The 16,060-nt window shown below is 30.8% G+C and overlaps 1 protein-coding gene across 1 annotated transcript; it reads right to left on the bottom strand.

Annotated features, from left to right (window-relative positions):
* Window positions 1–3,984: 3,984 nt before the first annotated feature.
* On the bottom strand, window positions 3,985–13,232 carry LOC107452976 (uncharacterized). Its single transcript, XM_043053693.3, has 4 exons — window positions 13,080–13,232; window positions 9,085–9,201; window positions 6,012–6,265; window positions 3,985–4,147 (listed from the first exon to the last, which is right to left on the bottom strand). The coding sequence occupies exons 1-4, from the start codon at window positions 13,129–13,131 to the stop codon at window positions 4,049–4,051; spliced, it is 522 nt and encodes a 173-aa protein (XP_042909627.1). The 5' UTR covers window positions 13,132–13,232; the 3' UTR covers window positions 3,985–4,048.
* Window positions 13,233–16,060: the final 2,828 nt, after the last annotated feature.

Below are 16,060 nucleotides of genomic sequence, written 5' to 3'. Positions count from 1 at the left end.
TGTTCTTTCGGCTTGTTTTAACTAAGACAAGAGACAATAAATTATTAAGAGAAAATTAATGAAGAAGAAAAATTGGACAGCAAAATTATCAGTTTTGTTAACCCATTCCATTCTGATGTTGAGTAAACGCAACACTCTGCATTAGTGATAAAAGTACCTTTACGAAATATAAAAAGCGTTTGAGCATGTGTTCTTAACTAAATCAACAACTTGCAATGTTAATCAATACTTTTCTTAGTTCAAATTAAAATATAGTTATACTAGTAGACTCGATCTCCTACTCGCTAATGCTCGCCAAACCTCAAAGAGAAAATCTTAATTTCATATGATTCGCTTTGCGAATCAAGCTCGTCTAGCTCTTTAATAAATTAATCCTGTTTTTAATGCGTCGCAATATTTGATAACAGAAATCATTGCAGAAACTGCATTAAAGCACAAATAATTGAAGAGTAAAGAGATTTACCCTCTAAAAAGTGAGCATCACAAAAACTACGTATTTCTGCCATGAAATCTCTCTTTTCATTTTTTTTGGTTTTTTTTTTTTTTTTGGAATTTTCAGTTGTTAACAATTTTCGACAAAATATTTTAGCTACTCAATATATAGAATGTAAATTCACAATTGTTTTGAATGCAATTTTTATTTGTTATTATTGCCTTTGTTTGTTAGAATAGCACAAAACTTTTTTCGAGTAAGGGGCTAAATTTTGCAATCACATCATTGTTTTAAGTCAAAAATACAATAGTATTGTGACTTTTCACGAGTATTACTACATTAAAACTGTTCATGGTTACACTTTTTTGAAGAAACAATTTTTTTTAAATATATAACCGTCGTTGAACAGCCTTACCAAATTTTATGCTTTTGCGACTACTAATGTTCAGCTCCGTAGCCTTGTAATTTTGAACCCAATCCAGAAGACAAGGGAACTCCTGGATCGAGTATTGTGAGAAATTTGCCTTCGTGGAGGACTTTTGATGGAACTAACCCGCAGATGCGTTACATGGAGAAAAAGATCACGAGAACCTCCCCCGGTTAGCCTGACGGCAAGAGGACTCTAACCCATGATCCGTTTATCACGGAGAATATTTCACGTCAGCACTGTGGTCGATGCAAGCCGGATGCGGAATTCGTATCGACTGGGATTCGAACCCGGTTCACCTCATTGGAAGGCGAACGCTCTATCCCCTGAGCCATCGCGGCTCAAACCAAAATTTTATTGTAATCGCGAACCAGATAACCAATTGAACCACAATATTAGGACTAGTTGACAGCTATAAATATATAATTTAATAAGTTACCGCCATTTTCAATAATATTTCTTCTATTTAATAAATGAGAAAATATTCTAATACAGATGAGTGACAAAATAATACGAACACTTTAATGCTAACTCTATGTAAACAATTTTTCTTTCAGCTGCAAATGTTCTGCAAGATTTAACATGGCAAAACTTTTAGCACAATTTGAATGATCATGCTTGAAGTATGTAGAAATAGTGTAAATAGTGTCCTTTTTACCCCTCCAAAATTTTGATGGGCCAAAATAAGCGTAGGTAGTTTAAGTGTTTTTCCTTTTTTAATGCCACAATAATTCTAAACTCATACTTATATAAACATCACAATCCTACAGAATGATTTTTAAAATTAGTCGCATTGAAACTTATAAGAAGTTATTTGTGATGCAATAATAGGCATTACATGTTTCCTAGATTTTAAAATTTCTTTAATTTCATAATGTTTTTTCATTATTCTAAATCTAATTTCAATAAATTAGAATAATTTTTCAATTTTTATTGCATTTTATAAAGAGCAAATATAAATATTTAATTCTCTTCTTAACAATCAATAAAACTGTTAACTATTTAATTCAATAGACACGTATAACTCATTATTTACCTGTCGCAACTCAATCAAACATCAAAGTTTTAACTCTTTATTCCTAAAGTAACTTTATTTTTATACAAAACATTTTCAGTTACAGGGGCATATCCATTCTCACGATCTCTTTGATCATTAAGCTATAGCCAAATTATTAAAAATTTATTCTTGATTACGCGAGGTTGACTTTGTTTTTTGCTATGCTATATCTTGATAAATCGTCAATTATGAATCTCTTCCCATGCTCCTAACCATCCGTTGGGAATAATTATTTTTAAATCCACATTTATTTTCAAATTCTTGGCGTTATGACGGGAGGCAGTGGGATTTCAACCCCCCCAGTTCAACAGTCACTAATTTACAAAAAAAATTTCTATCATATTCAAAGATGAATTTTCTATCATAGGCGTATGATCCTAACTATTTTCTTTTGTTTAATGTTATAATCGTTATTGTTACCTAAATAAAGCAATTATTTTGATACGTCAGTGGACTAACGATTCATCACAAGCGCTGTGTACAATATGTATTTACTATAATTTTCAGTCATAAAAACTTATCCATCATAAAAAAATGGAATAATTTCATTAGAGTTATTAACTACCTCCTCATTTTGGTCAATCCAAATTTAGCTCGGGTATTAATAAATACTAGTGGGCTGCGCCCTCTGCTCGCAAACGCTCGCCAACCCCCGAAAATTGCTACGCAATCTTATATGGTTTGCTTCGCAATCCAAGCTCGCTTCGCTCGCTACTAACTTAGGTACATTGCAAATCCGCAAAATTCTAAGAATTCAAAACAATCATTCAAATCCATATAGCAACTTCTTTTTGTAAAAAAAAAAATTACATCTTTTTAGTAAATACTAAGTCATTAAATACATTTGAATTCAAATAAGGGACATGCAATTCGTTAAACCTATTAGAAATGTGCTATAGTATAAAATCTTAAGATAAAATTTCTAAAACTGATATAGCTTTAAAAAGGTTAAAATTTTGGCTATAATTAAGTCTGTTAAAAATTGAAATAAGTGAATTGCAATGGAAAAACCTGCCTAAACAAATAAATTCTAGTGAAACAAATAAATTTGTAATATAAATCAAAAATCGTCAAATAAATTCGTAATACATAAATTCGGAATAGATCGTGAAAAAAAGCGCTTTCGACAAAATACTAAAATGGAGATCTATCGACAAAGACTACTCACTTCTGCCTAGCTTATGCTCTCTCTGGTTATTTCAGTTTCCGTTTTTAAAAGCGCTATATGTTGAGCCATCTCAGCTAGATTTGGCATGTGGCATTTTTAGCGGCAATCATTGGTCGATTTTCTAGCGTTGCCATTCGGGGAGTTGAAAAATGAGGATTTTTTTTGTCGCCGTGTAAGAGAAATATTTATATAGATTGTTGGAATTTTTTTTATATAAATTTGCAAAGATAATCAAATTATAATAAATCAGATTTGTAAACCTGATTAAAATTTAAATCATATATAAATCATTTAAATCAATCTGGGATGCTGAGAATGGGTGATATGTCGGCATTTTGCGCGAAGCGCCACAGACCGATTCATTCAAAGCTTTCATGTCATATATTGAGAAGTCATGAATTTTTAAAAGATTAAGTTGCAATCAGAAGAAAAAGTGGATGAGATCTTCATTGTCAAGTAAGGAAATCATAGCACAGGCTGTGTATCAAGCATAAAACAATTTGCACTTTGGGATAAACATATGACCATAATAATTGAAAGAGTTAGTATAGTAATATTAAAATCACATCGTTAAGAAAGAAAACGATAACATGGTGAACTGATACGGAATTTCCGTACTATCCAAAAATAATTTTTCTACCGGTAGCGAATAATATTTTAATTATTTAGAATTAAAAGAATTTACTAATAGAAAGAATTGTAGAAATTTATGAAAGGCTAGTTGGATAAATGGTCACTTTCTTAAATACTGTAAAAATTTTATTTGTTTTAAATATTTCTGATACAGCTAACTACCAAAAGAAAAAAAAATATATAATTCCTTTCTATTTATAACACGATATGTCCTATTGTTAAGAAAGATGAATAAAAAGATATTACATACTAAACAGACATTTGGTTCATAAGTAATTTATTTGATACAGTTTGCTGTATATGCACACCAAATATGAATTGAGTATACACCTATTCGACTTCACACCTTCTAGAGAACTTAACTTCATACCAATTTACTGCTACAGCGTATTCACCAACAGACGGATCCACGGTGGCAGAGAAAAAGAACTGAAAATATATTTGGAAAGACGTTTATTTAACAGTCTTTAAAACAAAGCTGAATAGATTTGCCAACTTTTGCTTAATCATTTTAATTATGATTTCAATGATTTTGGCCATCACTATAAGCAAGCATTATAAATATATAAATTTTTTATTTTATAACATATATATATATATATATATATATATATATATATATATATATATATATATATAAATGCCAACTTTTGATTCCTTCCATCATGATTTTTCCCAGTGATGAAGTTTTTATTTAGAAAATCTTCAGCTGATAAACATTAACTAACTAACTAATCAATTTTTTCAGAGTACCTATCCATGTATGGATATCTGCTCTTTCATCTAAATTGAATAATATGTGGTGGAAGGGAAGGGAGGTGCTGCGTTAACATTAAGTTAAATCTCAGAATGAACAATAATTGATAAAATCAGGTCTGAGTCATACATAAAAATAAATCGCAAGTTGATACATAATAAAGGGAACAAATTGAAGATAAAGAAAGAATATTTACACTATTTACAAATATTGATAAACATTATGGTAACACACATTATTATGTATGCTTAACTTTTTTAAAAATAGTGGTGATCAAAATCATTTTAAAAATAAGTTTGTAAAAATAAAAAAGATGTATATTTACTACCACTTTAAATATAAAAATAAAGTTTTACTATAAATTCGTTGAAGTTTGTAAATTTATAAACATAGCCGCCATCTTCAGAAATGCAAACTTGCTCCGGACAGCAAATATATATTTTAAAGTGGTAGTTTATCAATTGTCTTTCTCAGTTTAATAAATTCAATTTAGTGGAATTTTATCCACCACTATTTCTAAATAATTCGTAGGCTTATATAATTCACCACTTTTTAAGCTTACCTTTACCTGCTATACCTTTTAAAAAGCAGGCAAAAATAGTCAAATATTTGCAAAATTTTCTTAGAAATTGGTTACCGTTTCTTTAATTATTTTGGCGTCTCCGGAGCAGTTGGCATCTTTAATGCATTTTGTGTAATATTTTATTTTTACACTTAAAGTGGTAGTAAAATGTATGCTAGCTATTTATTCTTTGCACTTATAAATTTAATTCAAAATTACTTTGACCACCACTACATTTAATTAAATTTTGCATATATATAAATGTATAATACTCTCTTTAATGTTAGATTAAGCTTACGCCAATTGCAAAATAAATTTTCGTTTATAAATGCAATATACTTTTAATCCTACTTCAGCTGGGGTAAATTATCTGCTGAGAGATTACAAGTTGGCAGGTATGTATATATATATGTTACGTTTAAAGTAATAAATCCGGTTATTATTAATAATTACCATTGAAGTTTGGTCAGTGTGATTAAACGGTTAATATGTATTGAAACATTGGAGTGCCTCTCTTTGTATATTTGATACGGTTAAAGTGATAAATCCGGTCATTATTAATACTAATCGGTCAAAATTAATAATAACCGCTTTTTTTGGTCTAAGTGAGAAATAAAAAGGGGATATTTTCGTATCGTAATCAGTGGTAAATAATCTTCAAGTCTTGGCAACTGAACGAGAAACAAAAAAAAAAAAAACATGATAGAAACCGAGTGCAGATTTGAAAACAACGATGAGAGGGTACCAAAGATCTGTTTAAAAAAATCTGTGCAACAAAGAAAAAAAATTAAAAATTAAAATCCCTTCCTATTGTTATTCGAGGTGTTTTAAAAAAAAAACCTGTATGAGCATAAAATTTCAATTGACACTTGCCTTTTTCAAAAACAACGTCCATAAAATCAGGGTTCATTGATTAGCACGGAAAAACGTTTATTTAATACCGAACAGATGCAAAGATCATATTAATATCATACCCTTAATGATTGGTCTGTATCAATATCGATAACTGCCCTTTGCCATGCGTTTGATTTACGACTGGAAGCGTAAACTGTGTTAATTCCACGATCCGTTTCTTGCTGAATATCGAACGACTTAGCACCATCGCCAGAGAAGAAAAATTCAACTGTGACACAAGCTATCTTTTCGTCCTCATAAATTGAAAAATAAGGTGTGATCATTCGACCCAAATGAGCGTTGGTCATGTTGGTTTCTAAAATCATCATAGTTGCTACAGGAAAAACAAATTTGCACTGAGTAATGCGAATGCTTTAGAGATATGTTACTGAAAAACATAAAAATGAATGTATATGGAATGTAGAATAGCATGTACATAGAACAGTATGTATATAGAATAGTATGTATGTAGAATAGTATGTATATAGAACAGTATGTATATAAAATAGTGAGTACAGTCAAACCACGCTATAGTGAACCATCAAGGGACCGAAATTTTGGTTCGCTATAACCGAGCTGCGCTACATCCTTTCCGCAAGTAATTTTAACTAGTGGTTTTAAACCATTAGTTAAAAGCCCCTTGCAGGCCTTGGTTGCCTCAACAGCTGACAAACTCCAGCTCCCCTATCCATGGCAACTCCCTTCCAATTTCTAATCTGTAAGGTTTTCAAATCATTTTCGATGTCGTTGAACCATTTAGTAGGGGGTCTGCCTCTGGGACGTGACCCCTCGAAGTTCTTAAAGGTGACTATTCTCATGGCGCTATTTTCAGGGCTTCTCCATAGATGACCCAGCCATCTCAGCCTTTTATTACACATTATTTAAATAAAAGATCAATAAAATGAAATGAAATGATTGAAAAATAATTCGTATTAACAAAAAATGTGTTAACTTTTATGTTTTATTACTCTTCGTCTTGTGTGCAAAAAAAAAAATTAATAATCTTTAGCCGATGAGCAATCCTCAACATCACATATGGAAACACTTCCCGACTTACTGATAATTTTTCCTAAATTTATGTTATTCCGCTTTTTAAACATGTCTAACTAGCCATTCAAGCGCATAAAAGTAGCCTCAACAAAGCACTTAGCAAATTCATCAGCTTGAAGCATTTGTTCAAATACTGGAAGATTGTACTTCTTTGAATGCTGAACCAATTCAATAATGCTATTCAATAATGAAAAAAACACGAAAAAATGCTTATTGCTAGATTCCATATGCCATGGATGATTTTAAAAATCGGTATATGTAGTTATTTTGAAGTAGAAATTTCAAAATTACTACAAAAAAATAAAGAAAATAAATCAGTTGAAGACTGAAAAAAGTTCATAATATCCAACTTCCTCTCTTTTTTTTGTTCACTATATCTACAAAAAATAACATTATACGCGTGTAGCAAGGGGCGGGCGTGTACATTTTTTTCACGATATCCGGGAGTCCACTATAAACCGTGTTGACTATAGTGGGGTCTGACTGTATATAGAATTGCCTCGATAAAAAGCCAGTTTAAGTTTAACACCATACCCGAAGTCTTCCCACACGATTAAAGAGCCTCAACATTGTTGTCCATTGGAGAAAATTTCCTTTTTTTTTCATAACGAGCTGTTTTATTTCCTATATCATAAAAAAAATTGAGATGCTAAGGAAGAAGCTGTAGCTTAAGTTGAAAGCTATCCTCAAGCAAAGGAGAACAGAAAAAAAAGAATATTTATGATTCAGATAGTTTTGTGTGCAATTGGTAAGCCATGAGAGAAAAAGAAGGTTTTCGTCGCCTTTATACGATAAGGTGGAGGCTCGTTAATTGTGTGTGAGGGCTACAGCAATAGTAGAAAACTTGCTTTTTTTCCTCCTCCCTTTTAGTTTTTTTTTTGTCAATCAGTAGCCTCTAGGTGGCATAAGGCCACCTAGAGGCTACTGATTGACAAAAAAAAAATTTAAAAACCCATTTATTGACGTTTGTAGGAAAACCAGATCTTCCAACTTGATTTTGCCAAAACCAGTTCTTCCAACAGGATAAAAAAATACTCAAATAAAATTATTATAAATAATAAAATCACTTAACCCTTTATTTACCAAATTATTAAAAATGTGCGTAATATTTTTTTGTTTCATTAAATAATGTCTATGCCTATGTTCACTAAATAATGTATATGCACTTTGACAAATATATATTTTTTCTTCACATTATTATTTTCCGATTTTTCATAAAATTTTCAGTTTGGAACTTACATTATAAAACTTTGATTAAAGTAAAACACTGAATACTTTGTTTGATAACTAGTTCAAAACGCTAATGAATAAATTAAAAAAAGACATGAAAGACTTGCAATGACAATTTAAACAGTTCAATGTTTCCTCCTATGAGGCGACAACGAAATAGAATCTCGTTCTTTTAAAAAAGACACATTAAAGTATATAGGAAAAAATATTTATAAATAAATAGAAAAAGAATAAGGGAGATTTCTGTATCATGATCTGTGGCATAACAATCGCCAAGTCTTGGCAACTTCCGGGCAGCAGACCATGAAAAACCTAAAATAAAAGAAAAAAAAGAAAGAAAGAAAGAAAATATCACAGAAAGGGACCAATTCGAGAGGCATAACTCGTATCCAACCCCAGGCATACATGCCTTTTTAAAAACAAAAATTTGCAAATTTTAAATCTATTTGGCACCTTGGCGATTGTAGTTGGCGCGACAGATCAAGACATAGAAATATCCCCAGAGAATAAGTATGTATCCTAATAGTAATGTATCCTAATTGGGTTAGAAATTTTAATCCTATGAGAACTAAATTTAATGGTCTAATATAAAGAGTGTATTTAAACTTACGACTACCCTACAACTTTTTGAATCAAATTGTTTCAGAATGAAAAGCATGCATAAACACTAAAGTTAGATCATTTAATTTTACAGAACAAATTTTTTAAATTTAAATTTTTTGAGAGCAGTTTTTATTAAAAAATTTATTCGGGAAAATCAAAATTGTTTAATAAAAACTGCTCTCAAAAAATTTAAATTACTTATAGAAACTTTTGGAACATTCGAAAGCTAACATTATAGGAAAAAAGCTATGTGGAAAGCAGTACTAGTACCTCTTTTTCCTCCTAATTCCGATGTTTTTCTCACCCACTGCGCACTAAGATTTTCTTGATTTGTCATTTCGCATGGACCTAACTCGAAAAAGCAACTTCTCGTCCTGATAATTGCATCTACAAAATGTAAGTCATGATTAAAACATGAAGTTATATAGTTTAAGCTTTTGCTTAAGCTGTATCATCAATATTTCGTTTATTTAATTTATTTAAATAACAATAAATCAAATATTTAGGTGTTATAAAAGTAACTTGATGGCATCCACTTGATTTAAACCAAATAAAAGGAAACTAATTTTTTGAGTCGTAATTTTACTTAAAACAGTCAATTATCTTCCTCTAAGTGGGCGTTTTAAAATTACTTCACTATTCAATGGCTGCCAAAGTCTGCTTAACCATCACCTCCTACATCAGAAAGCCTCTACACGGTTTCTTATAAGTAATCTGCGCAGATTAAATAAAAAGCGAACCACTTGTGATGCAAGAACCCAAATTCTATTTTAAAAGTATTTGAGAGAAATTTATCATAGATATTTGAGAATTGAATCTGTAGTGGTTGTCAAGTAAATAAAACAAACCAATTATATTCATAAATTAAACGTATTTTTAGACATATATTTTCCACCACTTTCTAATTTTTAATAGATTTCATATTAAATGGTACTTTCACTAATTGGTTTACCTTCATAGTGGTCTGATCAAACTACTTACAAAAAACCGTGTGGAGGCTTAACTCTTATTTAAAAGCACAGTATTATTACGTTATTCTCCAGCCTGTGCTTCTGTCTAAAACTTTTTCTTGGTTTTTGATTAAAAAAAAATAATAAATAATATCCAGATCATTTATTACTCGGCGAATAGAATTTAAGGAGGAAAACTATTGGGCTTCTCATCCATAAGGGAGCTTAGAGCTATTCGAAATTATAAAAAATGTATGGAGACATGAACAATCTCCCTGACATGAATATGAGGAAACTGAAATGGTTGAGTCACATTCGAGAGTTTGCTAACTATGAGAACTGCGGAAAAAACTTCGATTCAATTACTATATAAGCCTTGTAGAACACTGATCTCCTACCTTTGGGCCGTGGACAGATACTGCTCCGTGGATGAAATAACACTGGGCCGTCGAAGGAGTATTAAATTATTTCCATTTTATTTACTCTGGTGTATTTTTAACGGGTTTGTACAACTTTCTAAAGACTTGAAATTTACCAGGAGCTGACAAACGTCACCTAAAGCGGTACCAATACCGTACATGTAATTGTATTTAATCTTAAAGAGATGCTTAGACACAACTAAATTTAATTTATTAAATCAAAACAATCTAAAATATAAACAACGTCCCTAACTCTTTCAACGGACAGTGGAAAAATCATTAAACGTTGACCGGTCCGCTGTGATAAAGAGGTTGGTGTGATACTGGGTGTGATGGTTGGAAGCAGGGCAGAAAGTCTAGAGAGAAAACGGAAACTGGTAAGAAATGAATTTAATTTTTAGTTTTTTTTCCCGGAATAATAAAATATTCATTACACCGGCCGAACTTTGTAGGGATCAGGGAACTGGCCTTGCCTCAGAAATTTTCTGGGTTCGACTTTCGGGCAAGACATGGATGTTCTTTCATTCTCTGTACTATCTGTCTTTACTGTGGGAGCAACCATTAGCCCACGTAATATGGTGCCCCTGAAAGAGTGACCAAGAAACCTGCCCTTCAAATGCCTGTATTGACGAAAAATTAATCCCCAATTGGGCATTGGAAAAAAAATATCCATTACTACCAAATTTTTTTAACAGATACAATACATTTATTGAATTGTTTCTTACCCGAGAAAAATAATCAACAATGAATTGTTTATTGTTAAGAGTAGATTTACTCCTCTTCCGAAAATTATTTATAATTGAAATCGTTCTACTACCAGTTTTTTTTTCTCTTTAGCTTCTAGCTTTCAGGTCTGGCTGGAAGATGAGAAAGAAAATTTAAAAAAGATTAAACAAAAAAAAAAAGAAAGTGGGACTCTAATGCCCAGATCCGTGAAGAATATTTGTTTATCTTGCAGTAGCCTAAAGCTCTCGAACGACCGTTTGACCAATGCATACTGCCATTCAATTGCATAGCTGGCAAATCGTGTGGCAGTTGAGAAAAATTTTCTTAGAGGTATCAACTTTATATAGTGTTTTAACGTATTAAATCTTCAATTTAAAGTTTCAAAAAAAATTTCATCCTACCGTGACAAGTCTATAAATAAAAAATATGTAAATATTGATATATTTTTCAACTCATTTATAGCATTCGATTTCTTAGAGATCATTTCCCGCTTAGTTAAATGTCTCTATTGTTTTATTGCCGATGAAGGAGAGCAAAACCTGTATCAGTCAGTCATTTTATTTAACTCTTAATTGATGAAGTAGCTTAAGTTCTAGTAAATATTTCCTACTTTAATTATTGTTTTAGTACCACTTTGTAAAATCTTTTTCAGCCACCGTATAAGTTGGCAGTTATACAACAGAAGCCAACTGCATACCTGCCAACTTTTAATCCTTTCGAGGATACTTTTCCCCAGTGCCTGCCAACTTTTACGCATTTGGTGTAAAATTTTATTTCTATATTTAAAGTGGTAGTAAAATGTATGTTTTCTAAATATTCCTTGAAATTAAAAAACTTAATTTATAATCTTTTTGATCCACCACTATTTTTAAAAAAATAAAACATATATATTAAAATGTAATGCTATTGTAGATATCCCCACAAGCATGATATAAATACAGTGAATGTTTCTGTCTAAAATTGTAATTGAAATTCCATTTAACTACCACTGGGAAAAATCATCCTTGAAAGGATTAAAAATTGGCAGGTAGGCCAGTGGTAGTAAAATAGAATTTAAATTACAATTTTAGGCAGTAACGTACGCTGTATTTTGAAAACGCTTACATAGAGTGTATTAACAGTAATGCATATTGATATATATGCTTAATTTTTTTAAAAATAGTGGTGGTCAAAAAAGATTACAAATTAAGTTTATAAATGCAAGGAATACATAGAAAGCATACATTTTACTACCACTTTAAATATAGAAATAAAATTTTACGCCAAATGCGTAAAGGTTGGGAGGTATGCAACTGCTCCGCTTTCTGTAAACGCTTTAATAAATTGGTCGCGAATCAAATAGTATAACTTGTAGAATGAGGAGAATTATATCAGATGACAGCTTTGTATTTTACATGTATCAAAAAATATTACCAAATAAAGTCAATATCCACTATCAGATTATTTGTGAAAATTAAATAAGCTGGATTAAAAACATATTTGGAATTTTTCCTCTCCGTCTTCGACAGTACAAAAAATAGACATGAAAGTTTAAATCTGCAGTTGGTAGTCAGTAGACGGCAGACTCTTAATAACTTAGTAGCCACTTTTTCCTCAAACCTAATGAGTCGATGACCGATATAGATAGGTCGTTTTAATTTAAAGCCACTTTTTGCAAACTTTTTTGTTACGCTTGGATTAAATTATACCTAAAAAAATCTTATTAAATTATCTACGACTATTAAAAGTTAATTCAGCAATATAAATAATATAAATATGTGACAAAATTTAGTTAAACATACTGCCTTTAAAGAATTTTAAAAATTTTGGGGGTAGGCAAAATATATTTAAAGTATATATTACAACTTTGAAACGTTTGAATTGTTAAGGAACTTTCTTTCCACATGAATCTTTCCACCACAAATTCATAGATTCTGATGGATCAAAATTTTGAATGGAGATATCGGGCATTTTAATGAAAATTTTGTTTTCCAGAGTCTTTCTACAGTGATGTATTTTTATCATTAAATAATCTTCACAAAAAAATGGGAAAAAGTAGCTTATTTAAGTCGCCACTTAACTTTATTAACTCGCCATATGGCGAGTGCTTATTTTCATGTCTACTGAAAACTGTTTGTCGCGTCTCTCATGCTAAAAACCGCAAAAAATAAATATTTTTTATTTTTCTTACCGGCCCATTGTGACGCCAGAAATATAATTGCAATTCCAACTACTGTCTTCATTTTGCGTGAATGAAAAATCGAGTAAGTTCAGCCTTAAAATTTAATGTCGTCTAATTGTTTTTATTAATCATTCCGTTACTTAGTATCGAGTCACAAAGATAGGGGTGAGAACTTACACATATGTTAATTTATTTAATCTGATTGTTATGTAATCCAGATTTGATTGTGAATGTAATAGAGGGCATAAGTTAGGTGATAGAAAAATATGAATAATTTTTATAAAAATTTTGCAAATTATATTATTTTCTAATTTGAAAACTTTATTGCATAGGATTAATGCACTATGATTCACAAACTATTTTATACTATTTTAATAAATCTATCATAAATTGGTAATTGATAAAATGTTAGGAAAAAAAATAGTGCGGAATAAATTATAATTTCATCTCAATGCGAAAATCGGTTTGTTTCTTCATAAATTATAAAAATGTAATTCATATTAGGTAGGTTATTAATATCTTGTCTACTGAAAAAATTTAATGTAGCTAAAATGTTTCAACAAACACATATATGTATATATATATATATATATTTTATTTTTTAGACAACTATAATTTTCATATAAATCACAAAACATTTTTATTGCACAGATTGGTTAATAATAAGAGTTACATCAAATTTGTATTGCCTTGAAGATATTAGTCCATATAACAGGCTTCATAACTACACATTTTTGCACATTTTAAAGATCTTTTGGAGCCGGGGAGGCCTGGTTGTTAGGCATTGGGCCCATATCGTGTGTTCGATCCCCGCCATCCGAAGACTCTATGTGTAATAAATGGTGACTGGTGCACGCTAAATCTGTCGGGTTACAAAGTTCTCAGAGTTCCCATAAAAAATCAACACCTCTGGGGGTTCTGAATTAGAGATTGATCGTTCTCTGGTTTAGGTCAAAATTACGATATGTGGGTGAATAAATGGATGAATGAATGAGTCGACCCTCTAAATCGGGCTGTGACGTGTGTGTGGCTGAAGTCGCGTTCTTAGTCATTGATGGCGTCACTGAAAAATAAGAAAAGCAAAATCAACTGTAAACTCGCTTGGTTTCACAAAGCGGCTTCTTGCTGTTGGCAAATGTCATTTGAAACAATAATAAAGATTTTTCTTTTCTTTTTTTCAGTGTGTAAAAAGTACAAAAGTACACTTACTGAAAAAAAGTGGCAGAATATTTATATTAAAATTAAATAGAAAACTATTTATCTTCTACCACTTTAACTTTAAAAAGTCCATAAGACATGTCTTCGCGTCCTAATATAAATATTTAAAGTCTTAAACTACTGCGGCATACAGAATTGTCTAGTTTTGTTACCAGTTCTTACTTTTGAAAACCATATTTGAAATGGTCGCTGAGCGCAAAGTCATAATTTCTTTGAACTGGGGTTAACTAACCAGTGAAAGAACGCTTAGACTTAACTTGTCTAAAAAAATATAACAATTTCAAAATTGGCAATTTTAGTTAAATGAGAGAGTTAACATATTTGTTAGTAAATACAAATTATGTAAAAAAAATTGTAGGGAACTTACATAATAATGTTTTAAGCTTTTGGTGGTTCAAATAATAACTAATAAGATAACCGAGTGAAGGAACAGTTAGTACCAGTGAATAAACACTAAATTTTTAAATTTCCAGTTTATGAACACTTAATTTGTGAATATTTGATGCTATTTAGGATTTCATAGGTTACACAAATAACTAAAAACAAGACGTTTCTTGGAATTATAACGTATAACCACATTTAACATGAAAAATCTTAAATTTTTTCAGTCATAAAACGGAAAGTAGTGGGGTTGAATACAGAATAAAAAAATGTCTTTCATTGTCTTTCTAACTGTTTCATAGTCGATTCTAAATCATGAATGTTTATCATTGTGTAATCCAAAGATGTTTTTATTATTATTATTATTTTATCACTTTTTGTTTACTCTTTTTGCCCTTATTTTTTATGCTTTTTTCTTTTTTATCTTTCTAACTATTTTTTTCTCTTCGCCATACTTTCTTGCTTTAACTTTTTTTTAGCTCCTTCAATTTCTTTACTTGGCCAATATAAATGGCTCTTCTAAATTTCTCGAAATTTTCCGGTAACATCTAATATATTAATTCTCTTACGTGGCTCCCAAATTTTGGCTGTAATTCTTTTCCGCCGGTGGCAACGTTTGCTTTGTTTTGTTTATGTTACTACTTCTATTACACGGCGAATCGACCAATGATTGCTGCTAAAAATGTCACATGCCAAATCTAGTTGAGGTGGCTCAACATATAGCGCTTTTAAGAACGGAAACTGAAATAACCAGAGAGCATCAGCTGCGGCAATCTCATACTATTAAGCTAGGCAGAAGTGAGTAGTCTTTGTCGATAGATCTCTATTTTAGTATTTTGTCGAAAGCGCTTTTTTTCATGAATTTATATATTACGAATTTATTTGACGATTTTTGATTTATATCACGAATTATACTATAGCACATTTCTAATAGGTTTAACTAATTACATTTCGCTTATTTGAATTCAAATTTATTTTAATGACTTAGTATTTACTAAAAAGATGTAATTTTTGTTTTAAAAAAAAGTTTTTATATGGATTTGAATTCTTAGAATTTTGTGCATTTGCAACGTACCTAAGTTAGTAGCGAGCGAAGCGAGCTTGGTTTACAAAGCAAATCATATAAGATTGCGTTGCAATTTTCGGGGGTTGGCGAGCGTTAACGAGCAGTTGGCGCAGCCCACTAGTTTCCAGAATTCCACTCTGGCTAATATACGGGAGAAAGGAGTTTCGATGTTTGTGTAAAATCCATCTCTCATTCACTAATATCAATACCTACCATTTTCTGACTGATTAAATATATAATCAATTGTTTTTTTTCCCCAACTAACAAGAGGTCTTATCTCAAAATCAGTTTTCAAGATACATTCATTAACAATGTTAATTGTTTC

This window comes from Parasteatoda tepidariorum, chromosome 4 (assembly GCF_982258835.1).
Source record: "Parasteatoda tepidariorum strain Cologne lab strain chromosome 4, Ptep-v5.0, whole genome shotgun sequence".
In the NCBI taxonomy this organism is placed as follows: Eukaryota; Metazoa; Arthropoda; class Arachnida; order Araneae; family Theridiidae; genus Parasteatoda; species Parasteatoda tepidariorum.
Note: the sequence above shows the minus strand (reverse complement) of the source record. Positions and strands in the feature narration are given on the sequence as shown.